Source organism: Halyomorpha halys, unplaced genomic scaffold, assembly GCF_000696795.3.
Source record: "Halyomorpha halys isolate HHAL.00 unplaced genomic scaffold, Hhal_1.1 Scaffold125.1, whole genome shotgun sequence".
Classification (NCBI taxonomy): domain Eukaryota; kingdom Metazoa; phylum Arthropoda; class Insecta; order Hemiptera; family Pentatomidae; genus Halyomorpha; species Halyomorpha halys.
In genome coordinates, this window is record NW_027108888.1 from 703,051 (window position 1) to 721,011 (window position 17,961).

Here is a 17,961-nt window from a genome sequence, read left to right on the forward strand (position 1 = left end):
TCCAGAATAAAATTTATTTTTTCTATTTATCCATTTAAAGTAATCAAGTTTGAAAAAAAAGGTCATAAATAAGAAATCCTTAATGGCTCTGAACAAAAATAAGACATTTACAAATTAGTGCTAAACGTCAAATTGGCTGTTGCTCGCCGACAGTTAAATCCCTCCTTTTATATCGTTGAATAGGACGCAAGTAGTATAATTGTGTAATTAATGCAAAAGCTCCCTCGACCTCGTTAATCACTTAGAGCAAAGTGGCCTTAGACAAATTAGTGGCCATCAGAAAACACTTTTCAACTCTGGCCCCATTAACAAGTGGCCCGCTTGCTAGCAGCTCCTAACTCAATTCCAAACTAGATCTAGCTCCTAGAACTTTCGGATCAGCATAAAACAACAAAAAAAAAAGTTAAAAACAAAAAAAATACTTTATGGCTAGTTCTACTATGGCGCTCCTATCAGTTCAGTTGTTTTCCAATTCAGTAGAAGTTTGATCGAATACCTACAACTGCACTGTTTTCCAATTAACCTCCTTTGAAGGGCGATTGAAAGAGAAAGTTGAATATTTTGGGAGATTTGTTAAAACTGATAATTTTTTTACTTAATACAGGCAAATATTTTCCTATAAACATTTAAATAGGACGGTAAAATCAGTATGAGTTAGATAATCGCTAAAATAAGCGAAGTGTTTAACACGATATAAAACATATTGAAAATTTGGTAGGTGTTAGTTATTGTGAATGATGTTTCTCAAGTATTTATACTAGACCTACCCCCTTCTTCTTCTCTATTCCTTACCCACGTTATTAGTTATGCTCACCATATATTATTATTGTTATGTTTTCTATTAACTTCTTTTGTCTTTATTGTAATATTACGGTTATATATTCCATTACTTCCATATATATATTTTCTTTCTCTCAGTTTTATTTTTTTATTTATTCATTTAATTTTTTTTTCTTTTCATAATTTAAATTTTTAAATTATTAATAAACTAAAATATTCATATTCCTTTGTATTATATAACTTTAAATTTTTACTTACTTAATTATGTTATTTTTACTTATTCAATTACCAACATATACATTTTATTTTCCACTTCTTTCATCACTTTATTTTTATTGATTTTATTCTGTAAAATTATTTACTATATGTCATTCTGTTTATATTTTCTTTTTTGTATTCATTGATTTTATCTTGTTCTTTGTTAGCCCTGATGAAGGCAAGAAATTCTGGCCGAAACGTTGGCATTATTAAATAAATTATTTCAAATTATTTGTATTCTAACAGCACCCCCAACTATCTTCTCATCATACGATGTTATCACATACAATCGTTGTATATTACTTGCTCATAGTACCCTTTTGAATCTCTTTAAGTACCTCTACTATAAATCACAATGCTGTTTTAATTAAATGTTATATTGTGTTTGATGATGGCTACTAAATTTCAAGCCTTAGACACATCTCAGGTAAGACAATGTTTCTTTATATAATGCAAATTTGGCTCTTTAGGCCGATGATTTAGTGGACATTAAATTGGGTTCCGTGAAAGGGGAGGTTGATGGAAAGTGGAGCTGACATTGTGTATTCTACATGTAAATAGGCTAGCCTTCACAAAGACCTTTCCTCCACGTTATTAGCCCGCCGGGACGTTACAACGCTTTACGAGACTATACAAGACGTTCACACTTTACCTTATTGTGCCCTGTTTACACCAATTAAGTTGTAACAGCATGACGTCACTTTAGATTAAAAAGGTTTTCTAACAGTTGTAATTATATTAGTAGGTATGCACTGTAATTGGCTTACAATATTAAAAACGAAAATTAGTATGCATTAAAGTATCAATAATAAAAGAAATAGAAATGAGAATATATGGTTAAGATTTTTTGAGTAAATACTAGATGAAATATTAAATTAATTAATTACACCATTAATTGTTATTACACTTAATAGAAATCCATCCTCATCTCGACCCATTTGGATCTTTTGTGAGCTTATCCCTTACTTATCAAGAGATAAGTGATATCAGTAATCCCATAGCTATTAGGTCTTTTGAGTTTATTCTAGTGATGTTTTCAGGTTCAATTATTTCTTGATTCAAGAATTGTAATTTGTAAAAGACAAGGGTTTCATTCATTCATATAGGATATATTATACTTAACTTTTTCTTCGTCCTCTAGGCACAGACCGCACGTCGAATTTTTCAGCATCTTCATGTTTTTGAGATAATATTTTAACGGACCCTGGCCCGTGAGGAGACCTTTTATTGCTTTCAACTTATTTCTTGCCAAGTTTAGGTAAAATTTGACGCTTTGATTAAACGCAATTATGAAGCACTTAAATTGTTTCTAGCCAAGTTTAGTAGACCAGTATGTTTCCTTCTTCTCTATTTCCCTGGAATCAATCCTCTTCATTATTACTCTTGTAAATATACTACAGTAAGGTTCTTGGGGATAATTACAGCACACAATTTATAATAATAAAAAAATCTGTATCATAAAATTAACAAAGCCTCATAACGGAATCCACACACTTGATTTAAAAGACTAGAACATAACCAATGATTTGGTGATTATACAGACCGCTGAATTGAAAATCACAAAATTCAGTAGAAACTACTTCACAACCCAATACTGTAACCTGTATGGACTTATGGAATTGAACTGTGAGGGTGGCTAAAAATACTGAGTTCAAATGCTGGCTCAATGATCCTATCAGGTCAAAGTCCTGAGAACAATTACCGATGCTCCATACTATATAACCTACAGTACACTAAGTATCCCATTTGTCTCTGACCTTACATCATCCAAATCACCAAATTCCATGACAACCTCACTCATTATACTAATCTTCTAACTCAATCCTCATGTAGCCTCACCTATACCTATGATCCTTTCTGAAGCTTGAAACGGTCTATTGTAAATAATTATATTGCAGTCCTTTCAAAGGTCAGATTGTCCCCTCACAACAGCGCCCTCTCTCAGCCTCCACAGGCTTTCAATACAAGTGATGTAGTTGAGCTGTTGACGTAGCTACTTTCCATCACAAGTGGGAGGACTAGCTCGGCTTGGAGTTCCCCAGAATGAATTTACATATTGTAAATTGGAATTAATGTGATGTTATCTCACTTTAAATTTAATATTGTTCCATTTTTTATCCTATTTATAATTTTGTTAATTATTAATTTATGTATAACTGTAAATATGGTGTGAATTTACTTTATTAGCTCTATTACTAATGCCTGATGTATATGGCAGAATGTAATTCTACACAATGAAATTTAAAAAAAAAACCTGTATCAATAAAACTAAAAAAGGAATCATGGCTTCGACGCTTGATAAGGAGATAATGCAATCTGTACAATTAGTCCTGTACTTGGCAAAAATAGGTACACTGGATCTTTTCTATAATATTTGCTCTTTTTCAGTTAGGTGTTTCCTAAATATCAGAGAAATGAAGAAACAAAAATTATTTAGCTGATACATAAAGTTTTGTTGCAACGTGCCGGTACGGTTCCTATTATCTTATATGATGTATCCAAATCACATCTTATTCATATAAATTTACTGCTAATTTATAAATATAATGTTTTGGTGACATACTTCTACAGAATATATTCGAATACAAAGTTTTATTTTTGAAATCATGAGAATAATGAAATAAAGATTAATATTTGTATTATTCTTAAATTAAAGTCAATTTGAAGTTATTTTAATATAGTTTACTATTTACAAAACTGATTTTACAATTGTAAATCAATTTGAAAAATTATAAATTTGAGATCAGTCCATGCATCTAAATACTACTTTTCTTTTACCTTAATTGAGAGTTAAGCGAAAATTTGAAATTTATATTTTAATACTTTATCCTACCTAACTCAGGTTTTTCAATAAAATCTTTAGCATTCAAGAAAAATATTAAATATAATTATTATGAAGAAGATGGTCAGGGGTGTGGTCACAAGAAAACAAAAATAGTTAACAACCATTTGCCGAAGTTTTACCCCACTTTGTAGAGCTTCATCAGGGCTAAAAAGGTAGAGAAACAACTAAAAATATTTTGACATAATAGGATAAAATACAAAAAGTAAATTAAGGTAGAGTTAAAATTATATAAATATAATTGAGAACAAATTACTATACAAATGAAAGAAAAGAATAAATAAAATAGTATAATTATAAAATAGACAATGATAAGAATATTAAAAATTACGCAAAATATTAGGTTTAAATGAAAAGTAGAGTTAATAACATAAAATAGAAAAGTAGAAATGAGCAAATGTGTGTTAAATTTTGTATGTTATCCGATTATGACAAAATATTTTTAGTTGTTTTTGTATTTTTTTAGCCCTGATGAAGCTGTACAAAGTGAGGCGAAACGTCGACAAATAAGTAGTTAACAACTAATTATTTATGTTTTCTTGTGACCGCACCCCTGACCATTTTCTTCATAATTTGATTAATACGGTCAATTATTTATATATATATAAATATAATTATGATTGAAAGTAATGGGATTTAAATTTCTTACCATTTTAAATCTGACCATTTCAAGTAATTTGACCTGAGAGCTAAGGCAATGAAGTTATAAATAGCTTTATTTATTTTGGATTATATCCATCTTCTTTCGTGCTACATTAACTAAATAAAGAATGATAGTCAACAAGTTTTAGTTCCAAGAAAATATAAATTCAGTCTATACCTTGTTTAGGTTGAACTCATCTATCTTAAGGGATGTTTTTTTTCCAACTCTTTATGAACTGAAGTAGAAACATCCCTTTCTCTTCTTCTTAGAGGGGGTATTAATTGCTCGAAGAGTCTTGGTTCTAATAATTTTGTTTCTACGTCTTATTGAAGATGAGAGGTGTTCTCTGTTTTTCCCTTCACAATTTTCTCTTTACGCAAAGTACTGAAACCAAGTGTTTGAATAATTATGAATAAGGAAATTGATTCGGTGTAGGAACTCGCGTACAGAAAGGAGTGTGCTTAGTCATTCTCTAAGACTGATGGTTTTCCCAACTTATTTTTTATTTAAAGCGATAAAGTTAGTACATTCCACCATCTGGGAAATATGGCCTCAATTGGATGGGAGGGGACACAAGAAAAAAAATTAAAGTCCCAGAAACTTATGAATTATGTACTTTTTTTTTTTAATATTCCTGATTAAAGTAAGGATCTCACCTAAAAGAACTGTAGATTTATAAATTCAAAAGATTTTTTAGGATTATAATATAAATATTTTGTATATATTTTATTCTTATTCTTATGCCTTATTAACTTAACTAGACTCGAAAGATGAGATTTATTCCATTGGTTCTAATTAAATTTCTACTCAACAAGATCAGATTCGAACCACGACGTCCACTAATTATTTCAGATGGCGCCTAATAAAAAGTTTAAAATGAATCATTTTAAACTTTTTGGAAAACATTAAAAAATATATGTTTATTGTTGTTAACCGTAGCAGAAAACCATACTTGAATTATTTCGTTCATATAATAGATAAATTAATCAAATATCCTTTCTTAATCAAAAAGAAAATATCAACACAAATTTTAAATATTATAATAATAAAATAGAAATCAATGTAGCAATCAAGAAACATTTAAGCACTTGTTGTTTGTTTTATAATATAGGCAAACCATATATTTTTCCAACTTAATAAACTATTTAGGTTTTTTTTTTCCATTTCTATTTTTTTTTAATAATTTTATTTATATTTCTGTCTATAAATACATGACAGACTATATTATTACGTAATAAAATAATGTTGATCATTTGTATATTACTATTAATAGTTGCAGATTTGTTTAACAGTTTTAGTTAAAATTAGAGAAAAAGCAACAAATTATTTATTTAAGAGAATAAATATAAGGAATAAAAACTACGGATATATTAAAACAAACTAATGATTGGAAATATATAAAATAATAATACGAAACAAAATTATTTAAAAAAATTCTGGTAACTGTGTCACTTGCATGAGTTACTTAAGTTGCGGGTTGATTTAAAGTTTCGAAATGAAATAAAGGAGTTATTTTTGTTGTTGAGAAAATCAATTAAAGTACTGGTCTTGAACCTGAAATACTATTGCATACTTTATTGGAAGTAAGATATATCAGTTTTTATTTAGATTATGATTTCTTATTAAAAAATAGCCCATGAATTTAATTGGAATGTGTGCATTAGTAAAAAAAAATTGGTGTTTTGGGAAGATTTTAACTATAAAATATCTATATAAAGCCTGTTTTTTGAATTTTTGCAATTTTCATCATAATGCATTACCTTCTACGAATTCATTTGTTATGTATTGATTTTTCTCAAATATTTGGCTCTGCAATGGCATGTTATACATTTATATTACTATACTTATTCCCTGAAATTTGTTTTTGATGTATTTCCCGCGAATTAATCATTTTGAATCATGGGACCTTTAAACGTGTATTTCTCGTGAAAACTCAGATTAGAAATTTTTCATAATCACAATTGTTATTATTAAATTTTCTTAAAGCTAGTAGAGCAATTATTGAAAAAATTACCTGTATAACTTTCTGGATGCATTAAAACCGTCTCTATAAACAGAAACCGGCGTAGAAACCAGTCCTGTCATTTGATACGGCCTTTCTTGTGCTAACTTTATAGTATTTACTTATAACTAATATTAAATAGATATGAATTGATTCTAAAATCTCTTGGAAACCGTAAACAAAAAAAAATAATTGATGCAAATATTCTTTAAGTTTATCCCTTACTTGTCTACAAATCCCATAGACATTTTTTGATGCTTCTTATAAAATATATAGGTCTTTTAGGTTAATTCTAGTGACATCTTCAGGTATAATTATTTCCTGATTCAAAAATTTTATTATGTAAAAGGCCGAGGCTTCACATTCACATAGGCTGTTTCTTCGTCCTCTAAGCACACACGACATTTGGTATCTTCCACTATCTTTATCCCCATTTTCTTTAGATGATATTTAACGGATAATGGTCTGTAAGGAGACCTGCTATTGCTCTTAGGTCATTTCTTACCAGTAGGATTGTTGAGATTACCTCAGCTTACTGTAGTATATATAAATGTAACAAGAAAGGAGATTCAGGTGTCAATTAATATTCCCATGTCGTCTGTGCTTAAAGGACGAAGAAGCAACCAATTTAAATGTGAACCAAAAAATGAATGTGAATCCTCTGCCTTTTACATATTTAAATTTTTGAATCAGGTAATTATTAAACCTAAGATATCACTAGAATTAACATAAAATACCTAAGATGCTTTGTTAGAAGCATCAAAAAATGTCTATGGGATCTGTAGACAAGTAAGGGATAAACTAACAAAAGATCCAAATGTGTAGGGGTTAAAAAGGGTCTTAAGTTCAACTTAAGCATAGTAATAAATACTGTGTTACTGTTCCGTATTTAGTTAAGTACGTACTCCACTCCTAAAATGCTTTTAAGTTTAAAAACTGAAATTCTCTGTCTGCCTGGAAGTAGTAAAATAACTTTAAAATCTCCCTAAGGTTTAACTAGGCTACAACTAACAAATATTAACTATGCCGTGAAATAAGAGGTACTTGTGAATTTGCATTCAAGACCAATCCGACTTAGCTAAAAGTACTTAAAAGGCGATAGAGCAACTGGGGTGTGATAGAAGGGTTGGGACAGGCTGCTAATTATTTACTCTGACCCGAGGGCGACCGGCGCCGCAGACAAATCAGGTCCTTCAACGACCACTCTTCAACACCATTACCTGTGCCCCTTCGTCTCAGCTCAGGTGTGAATCAATTTGGAACTGCCTCTGGAATTGGTGTCGACTCCTTCTACAACATTGCTTCTCTCGGAAGAGAGCTAACTTTACTCTTCTTTGAATGACGTTCTCTTTGGTTTTCTTGTGTTGTTCCTACTTTTTAAGGTATAAAGCTCCGAATGAAAAAGTATTTTTTTTATCGCTTTGAAACAGCCGCCACTTTTTATTCCCCCTACCTATACTTGGCAGACTCATCAATTTTGACTAGTAATTATACACAGTTTTCATTAAAGTAATCCAAAAGTGGGGTGAGATAACTTCCTTTTTTCTTCTCTTGGGCTCTTGTGCTATTCTCAATCCACGTTGGTGGGCCCACACATCCAAGCAACGCTCAGAGAAATCATGCAGTAAAGTTTGGTGAGTGAAGTAAAGGGACTGAGCGACTGTACGTAGGCTACTTACCTTAGGCCACCACTATAGTATTGTATAGTAGTATTGTTGTGGCAAATAATCCTACTGGCCGGTATTTCACCACATAAACATTACCACAAATATAATGTCCTTCATTTAAAACAAAACATTATTATAATGCAATTAAATCTATTAACTGCCTATTTATTAATACAAATGACGATAACAAACATTGTAACTATTTTTGTTTGACTGAAAGTTCGTGTCAATTTGCAAAGACCCAATGAAACTCTAATCCAAATATAGTACAACTTTTTCAATGGGCATTTACATACATAGTCTTTGCTTATTCAGACCATGAAGGCTGTCGAATCAGAATGTTACTTGATAAAGCATTGTCTATGAGAGAAATACGCAAGGTATTAGCGTTCCATTTCCAAAACTATATTGAAACTGCTGGTGAAATATTTTTTTATTGGGGAAACAAAAGAATCTCTTGAGAAATCTCCTGGCTTATTAACTGAATCATGATCATTCTTTCATGTTGTTTTTATTTTTATAATAACGTTAATTTTGTTTTCTTATCCTATTTATTTATTTTAACAAATAAAAATTATTTATGTAATAAATACATATATTCAGGCAAATACAATGTACGAGTAAATCCTTTTATTGCCCGAAGGCACTTTAAGGCTGTAGGAATAGTCTGCTATAGCCTGGGGCAGCACTTTTGCACATATTACGCACAAATACCGCCCTGCTGGCTATTTATTTATTAATGAATTTGGATTCAGACTGTAGGGTGCGAACCCCTTCCATCAGTGAGCAAGTCGATCTAGAGGGCAGTGCTTGATCCACCTTCCAGGTCTTGGTGGAGAGGCGTCCTCACGGAAGAGTATCGTTTTTATTATGTATTGATATTTCTTTTAACTGATTCCTAATTAAAGTTAACTGCTGATAACAAGTCAAATTTTTTTAAAAGTGCTTTGGATACCCCTTCCTAGGTCTTCTATTAATACTGGCTGTGTGAGTTATTGTTATTATTATTATAATATTAATTAGGATATTTCTAAATGTGTAGACTTCTTGGAAAAATATCTATTTACTATGACCCAAGATATTTATTACAGAATGGTGTAAATCCATGGATGTAAATAGTAATTGAATACAATTACAAGGAAAGAAAATTAATTAATTGCTTATTATAGCTGTTTAGTTTATAGCGGTAAATAACATTACATATTAAAAATATTTTGTAAAAAAACAGAAATAACTTCAACACGACTCAACGAATCTACCCGAACTGGGGAGTAGCTTAGGACTCTATAAACTCCACCAAAGGGTACAAACCGGATCCAATTAAACAACCTAGAACCATAGATATGAAAAAAAAAGTTTGAAATGTTTTCCTTAATTTGAAACCAATATTTCTTCTTTATAACGCCATTTAATAGTGGTAATATTGGTAAGAAGAGCAAACGTTCAGCCTTCTAACAGTTGTATACGTAGGAATGGTATAAAAAGTAAGGAAGTTACGAACGATTATAGGAATAATGGACATCGGTAGAAAAAAAATCTTCCAGATAAATTAATTTCAAAAATTTCTAGTTTTTATTTTTTTTTTAAATAATGGTATTTAACAATTTCAGGCAACGATATTTTTCCCCCTACTTTACTGAAATTCCCTCTTTTTTTATTTTTAGTGAATAAAAAATCATTTTATAGAATCAGTAATATTTTCTCTTATTCTTCAGAAAGAGGCAAATTAAATGGCATATAATAATTATGAAGAAAATGTATACTTTCTGTGCTACGCGACAAGAATGCTTAGTTTTGTTACTAACTTTTTTTTTAACAGAGAAATCGGAATAGCCTATAACCTTCTGAGGAAAATCCTGAACCTTTAGCAAAAAAATGCCCCATCACAATCGGATGAACAGTATGGCAGGACATAAAGTACCAACAAACAAAAATTCATTTTTATATATTTTTTTATTTTTTATTTATTGATATTATTGATATTAAATTATTGACAAAAAATACAAGTAAATATGATCATAATGACATAATGACAATGATATGATACAGCATGTAGAGAAACTACCCTGTAGTAGAACTCTAAAAACATTTTACAATATAAGGTCACGAGGCCTTTTTATATATTAGACATATTCTCTTGTGATTGTTGATAAACATGTTTATTTATTGTTGTGTTTTCGTGTTGCAGACGTGCGGCGCAGTGAAGAGCCTGTGCTGGCTGGGCGCAGGGCTGACGGTGCTAGTTTGCTGCAGGCTGCACCTCATGGGGTTGACCTCCCCCAGCTTCGCCACCTCTGACAACCCCACGGCACGGCACTCATCCTTCTTGGTCAGGACCCTCACCTTCAGTTATCTCCCAGCCTTCAATGGCCTCCTTCTACTCTTCCCAAGGTGGCTCAGCTTCGATTGGTCCATGGATGCCATTCCAAGGATCGAATCTGTTTTTGACTCGAGGAATTTATTCAGTATCCTCTTTTACGGTCTCTTCTACCTCGGAATGTCGAGGAGTTTGCGCTCACTAAAGAGCGAGGAGATGACTAAGAAGATCAAACCGAGAAAGTGCCGCGGTTGTGGCCAAGGGTGCGGCTACCATACAAGATACTGCAAGATCTCAAACAACAATAACTATCCCACTTCCCATTGCAATTGCAAAATTGCGCCAAGGACAAGACGAGAATCTGAAGCCATTCTGATCTCTATATCGATCCTGATCCTGCCATTCATACCTGCCTCCAACCTATTCTTCTACGTGGGATTCGTTGTGGCTGAGCGAGTTCTTTACCTTCCCAGCGTGGGATATTGCCTACTTCTCGGAGTCGGCTATGGCAGGTTGTCGAGGTACACCTTGCCTCGCATCGCCCTCATTGTACTCATCCTGAGCTACTCGGCCAGGACCTACCTGAGGAACTTCGATTGGCAGGACGAAGAATCTCTCTATCGCTCTGGTGTCCACATCAATCCACCAAAAGGTATGTTTTATAGTATAATCCATTTAGAAATTTTCTCAGATTATCTATTTTCAGATGTTCGATTCGTTTAGTTTTTATAGTGTTAACAAAAGTTCAAAAAGCTAAGTTTTGACATACTGTAATGGGTTTTGACAACCGTAAAATTTTAATATATATCACAAATTTTGAAACTCTCGCTCTAGTTATTCACCTAGGAATTATATACTAACTTATCAGATTTATATTCCCAGAGCTCCCCGTTCCAATAATCCTAGCGTCAGCCAACCAAGTAACAACCTTCATTGGACCCCTCACCTAACCTTATAATGCCAAAAGGCAATCCAAGGTATCATTAACACCCAGATATACATATAGCATACCTCCTATATGTATGTACCAGATATTCAATAACATCATTATAGGGTATGAAAAAAAAAAAAATATTCCCAGAGATAAAGAAGGTCAGAAAAAAAATCCCAGAGATAATTAAAATAAGTAATCATTAAAACATTTATTACACAATCGAGAATTATATCAAGATGACTCTTATTTTTTAATTCTTTCTGTATCTGATTGGCTGATTTAATGAATTCAGCTAGCTTCGAAAGTATAAAGAATTACTTTATATACTACAAGAGTGATAGATATCATTATGGCATAGTAATTTGTACAGACTTATAGAGTGTTTTACGACGTCTTGGGTCCTCAAGTGTACAAAGTAGAAGTAGGAATAGAAGATCTGGCTGAAGGATTTTGAAAATATAAGAGAGAGAACTCCAAGGATTATTTAACAGTTGCAAGTAATATATTATGAGTAAACAATAGAGATGACAAATAAAAAATTTTATTTATGAGGAGAGGCAAATAATACGTAGAACATTTGGGTGTCATAAAAGAGAGAATTCCTAGTATAAAAATAGGTGCCTCATCCCTAATTGAGCTGGCTATCATATATTCCTATAGAATGCTATATTTTTATTACTTTACAATATAATAATAATAAACATGGCATTTGTAAAACGGCACTACGAGCCTATAACTCAGGAATAACTGTGTGCATTATTTTTTTTATTCCTTAATTTATATTTCCCTGTTTTCTTTCTAATGTGAATTCAATTCATTGAATGTTTGCCGTTAGATGTCTTTAGTTTATGAATTTATTTTTCCAACATTGGCAATAAATGTTCATTTATATAGTTAAACTATAACATCATATGGACTTTTTAAAACACAAATAACAAATCTACAATTAGGGCATATAATTTTTGAAGATTTATCTAAAAATTGATAAACATTATATTAATAACTGAAAATTTGTACCTTGATAAACTTTACTCGACTTATGAATAATATTGCATTTGTATGACTTACACCGTGTTACAACCAGCCCTAAACTCTAAAAATACAGCTCCCTTCTGAAAAGGAACCAAGGACTCACATCAAAGGAAGGAGCTTCTTCTTGGGAGATGCCTCTTTTAGGAAATATCAAACAAAAAGTAAACACGCCTCAATGCCAATGTTTTCCTACTTATACAGCGAACGCCCCCCTGATAGTGGGTGCGACCTCTATAAAGAGATTCTGAAAACGATGGTGAAGTGCGCAGTAACAATTAAATACAATTTTTTTTGTTTTTTTAATTGTTCGATAGCTAGCAATAATCATTCAAAACTGTTAGTGTATTAAAAATTCACACTATTATAAAGAGATAACCAAATAAATATAAAAGAAACCTGTTACGCTAAGGTCCATGAAAAGGAAGAGGTTCAATTTGCAAAGATGCGCTGTTTCTTGAATAATGGTTGTACAAGGTGTTTTCTTCATGACCAAGCTTAACTTAGGTTTTTATCCCTTATTAAGGGTACCCATTTTATAGAGGTTGGGTATGGCCTACGAGGGCTCCTGAACCACAGGGTTGACTCACGGCCAATACAGTTCCTTACTTACTGAACTAATTACCTCTCTTCCCTGATCCCGTTTCCGCCTTCCACTTATTCATTTGATGACATGAAATGATGCGTTCCGATTTGCTTTAGAAGTAGCATGTCTTCTAAAAAGACTTATAAAGTAGCTTTTGGGTTTAGAGTGATCAGTTTCATTATCTTATTGGGTTGATTCCAACAACCGGTTCTAACTGGTATGGAGCACGTGTAATAAGGAATTGTACTTCCCTAATCCGTGCATGCTACGTACAGTTCCGGACAGTCAGAAGGAAAAGACCCATTGTAATTTAATTCTTTGGTTTTTGTTCTAGATCCCATCTTTCTTCTCTTTGCCTTATTGTTTTCATCCTAATATTCAACAACTAACATTTGTATATAAACTCTAAAAATCTGTCTTAAATAAGTAATGTCAGTTTCGTTCAACGGTTCGTTTATGAACTGGGCTGTTCTCAGACAAACAGAACATTTCGCAAAATTAGATATTTTTGACTAAAGGAACCTTAAAAAAATATATTTCGGTAGAATGCTCAAATTAGAAATCTTGCACGATCGCAATATGCATTCCATAAGTAAAGTTAATCCGTAAGTTAAGGTAAAATTTGAGACAAATGAGCTGCCTTAACAGTAGACCAAAAGGAAATCAAGTGCAACAATTTTTTCTAACATTTCATTTGCTCTTATATCTCGTTAATGAGTGAATGAATTTTTTAGGTGTAAATAATTCCCGATTTCATAATTTTATCTGAATCCCGGTTAAGATTAATTTAAATTAGGGAAAGTAAATTACTTTAGTTTTATTGTATCATTAGTTACAGTTAACTACCGATCGTGCAGTTTTTAACTGTATCTTGTTCAATAACATCTACCACAATGTCATATTTTATCAAACAGTTTGGGAAACGCAGCCTTTCTGTGGTGATTTATTTTAGTCTGACCCGTCATCAGTACATTTTCAACGCAATGATCATCCCCTACACCGTGTAAAATGCAGCTGTTACACAAAAAACAGAAGTATTTCGCATAGAGATGTTATCAGTGCACGGCCCGCATAACTTGTTGATTAAATTTGTTTAGCTGTTCCATAGCTAGCAGTTATGCAGATCCTAGTTGTCCATTCCCCGTTGTAATCGACTCGGAAAGTCTCCAGATCTTGTTTCGCCTCAGGGACACACATTGAAAGCTTAACGTCTTTCTGTTCATTTATTTTTATCTTGGCTGGTGAAAAATTACTTATTTGAACAAATATATCTCAATGTCTTTTCTCTTTCAGGATTCTCTCTCAAAACTACCACGCAGAGTTGCGTTTGTTCTTTATAATGATAGTATTGACTATTTATTCTGGTAATGATTCCTAGAATAATATTACAGGGGTCAAAATTAGGCTTTAGAGCCTTAGAGTAAAATATAAAATTTAAAAAAAAAAATGAAATTATAATCCATCGCAAAGCATTATTATAATAATAAATTTGAAAAGATAAAAAATTAAAAACAACAATTAACAGAATATAAAAATAGAACAAATAAAATAAAACCATATGTTATATCATAAATCATAAGGTAATCATAGGAATAACTTCTAATAAAAAGAATCAAATACAAGTAAACGAAAAATAATTAACAAAAAGGTACAATTATTTTTAATATGCATATTTACAAGTTTGAATGAAAATGAGAATTATCAAATACGGAAGATAAATAAATGAAAAAAAAAATTCTCACACAAATTATAAATCTTAAAATATATTCCAATAAGTTGAATTAAAAGGAAAACGAAAACATTTGTGATGATTATATCAATTTATATAGATTCTTTATGAATATTAAAAATATCTTAGTTGAACGTTTATAAAATAATTTAACTTAATTTTTTATCTTGCTATATCAGACTAGAATATTTCAAAATTATAATGACTTTCGGGACTTAAAAATGTTTGGCATCAATTTCCAATTTTATTGTTTTCGAACAACTCGGCAGGAAAGGAACAATAAGTGGTTAGTATGTTTTGAATAACCATCGTCGTAGCATTATTAGTTTAGATCCTTTGTTAAATTTTGTTTTTTTTATACTTGCCAATTATAGTTATTCTTATGAAATGAGATCTTGAAATCTATAGTTGAATAGTAATTCTACATTAAAAGGTTTTTTCAATGATGCTACATTTACTAAACACTCCTAATGAAAAAAAATATATATAATGTATAATTTATAAAATTTTTTTTTACATATAATTGTTTTACAGATATAGGTCCTAAGTTATTACTTTAACCTCACAATAATATCTATATTGTATACCTTAATAGTTATATGTAACTATAATACTTATATACAGGTTTTTTCTTTACGTTCGCAAAAACTATAATACATTTTCCCTCGTTTTGAGAAAACCAGAGGAGTGACATAGCCCAATGACTCAATGGAGATTTCGCAAATTAGTAATTATCTGTAAAACCGTTCATTTAATCCCAAATGTGAAGAGAAAAGAAGTTATAGTAAATGTTACTTTCAATAATTTTAGTATATCTATACTGAAAATCCATTAAGCTGTTCTCAAGAAATTCCTGCTTCTTTCTTTGTTCTATTCCGGCTCATTTCAATGTGACTATTAAATATACCAAAATATGTTTACTGTACTTAATAGTAACGAGTGAATATAAAATTAAGTTAACTTGATTAATTTTCCAGTCAATGGTTTCTAGTAACGGTCAATAAAAATTCATTTCTTTTAAGGAAAACATTAAAATATAAAGTTTAATATAAATAAATAATTGTATCTTATGCAATCAATTACAAAATGTGAGCACGCTTTGAGTAACTCTTAACTTTTATTTATTTATTCATTCCATGGCCTAACCATTACTGGCATGTGGACCGCGGTAGCAACACTCAACTATCAAGTATAGCGTATCGGATGGAATAGACCACGCCTAGAAAAGGAATTAACCCTGCCTTCTGGCCTCACGCATCCTGGAAGCGTCCCTCCATTATACTCTTTCCTTAGAGGAGAAAGTAATATTGATTGATAATTTTTATAATGATTGGTATCAATCATTTAGTTCTAATAAGATTCCTAGTTCCTGGAGATTATATTGAAAAGTAACTTAATTAGGAACTAGATGAAGATATGATGGAAAAAAAATAATAAGTTTGTTTTATATTCTCACAATTGTAATGTTCTTTTTTTTTTTATTCTACTTATACTGTTTAAAGGAATAAGACTAATTTTTTTTCATGTCTAGTTGTTTCAGACTTTTTTTTTATACTATAACGTTTTGTGTTACAGTTATTTTTTTAAAACTAGTTGCTGCTTTTGACATCTGTCTGCGAAGAGCACTGTTGAAGTCCGCTTGTCACCCGTGGCACCTAGACAGACTAAAATTTAAACAATTTTTAATTAAATTGAATAAAGGGCTGAGAGTTAGACCTTTAAGAGAGGCAGCTGTGCTTTTGAAGGCGGGACAGGTAATTGTGGATTTGTATTTAGCTCGGGCCGGGACAGGGAGAACGGAGTGTATTGAAGCGTAGGATTCTGAACCACAGCGCCACCGCTCGCTTCTATTGTGTACAGTTCTCGCCTCGTTTGTTCCCTACCTTGATTCTTTTCCCTACCACGTAGATCCGTTTGCTTTTTAGAGCTTCGTCTACCTACTGTTTTTTTTTTTTTTTCATTTTACCGAGGTTGACAAATTCTCTTATTGTAATAGGTTTTTTATTTTTTAATTGTTTTAATAAAGTATCCTAACAACGGACACTCGATATGCCGCCCCCAATAAATAAATGATTTCAAATTAAGATAGGATGAACTGGGGTGATTCATTACTTTCGTCCCAAAAATTCATTACATCATTTTCAGCAATCATTTACAGAACAATTATTTTAATTACATTTATATTTTCCCTGTAATTTGTGTTTAATTAAAAATCTAGTGCAGGTTACGCAGTGTGAGATTTTTAGAGTGCATTGATTCTTCCCTGGCACTTTTTTTCTTTTTAACGTACTTTTGAATTGTTTAATTTAAACGGGAAGAGGTGACTTTACTCATTTAATTGAATAACATTGAAAAGTAACTAAAATTGGAAAGCAGTGTGAAACCCGCCACGTTAGCTCACCGTGGTAGTCTAATTATCTTATCTTTGAAACAGACATTTATAGCCACTATTTTGGTCGGTGTACGATATTTCACGATAGCACAAGACGAGATAATAAGATTAGAAGGCAATCCTTTCCGGTCGATCAGCCCTACTAAAACCTCGATTTCACTTTTGAAATATTGACTTAAAAAGGGCAGACGAAACTTAACTGTGCTGAAATTTAAAAACAGCCTGAATACTACACTTCTCTAGTAAATTGGGAAAAATGTATAAATGACCTTTAGTCCTCATATTATTCAAATCATTTTGTAATAGGGTAAACGTGAAAAATTAAAGTGAAAAATGGAAGAATTTGTAAAAAAAAAAATTACCTAAAATTTCTAATTATGTATTCACCTTATATTTTTCATTAGAATATTATTTTTTTTTTTTTTGTGTGATTTATTACCCATCTTAATTCAACCTTTTATTTTTATTCATTTTATACTAAAATAATATTCTCTCCATTGTTTCGGATTATCCATCCACCTTCAGTTGTGGGTTTTAAAATTAGTTACAAAGTTCTTTTTCATATAAAATTTATTAAATATTTTTTAAAATAGGCAAATTTTATCTTAGGATACTGATACAAAAAAAAATCAGAAAAGGGAAAAAAAGACAAGATAAAATAATAATGAAAAAATCTATGCAATATTATTAATGATAGAATTTTTATTTTAAAGTTGATACAATTTAGGTATTTTTCAAGATAATTAATAAACTTTATATGGAACACGTTGTACCTATTTTTA

At 31.2% G+C, this 17,961-nt stretch overlaps 1 protein-coding gene across 1 annotated transcript in view; it reads left to right on the plus strand.

Moving 5' to 3' along the window:
* Positions 1 to 8,530: 8,530 nt before the first annotated feature.
* Positions 8,531 to 17,961, plus strand: part of LOC106678127 (protein O-mannosyl-transferase TMTC2) — a 29,490-nt gene continuing 20,059 nt past the window's right edge. The window contains exons 1-2 of the mRNA XM_014416466.1: positions 8,531 to 8,572; positions 10,381 to 11,161. Coding sequence (XP_014271952.1) covers positions 8,531 to 8,572; positions 10,381 to 11,161 — 823 coding nt within the window. The remainder of the gene's footprint in view (positions 8,573 to 10,380; positions 11,162 to 17,961) is intronic.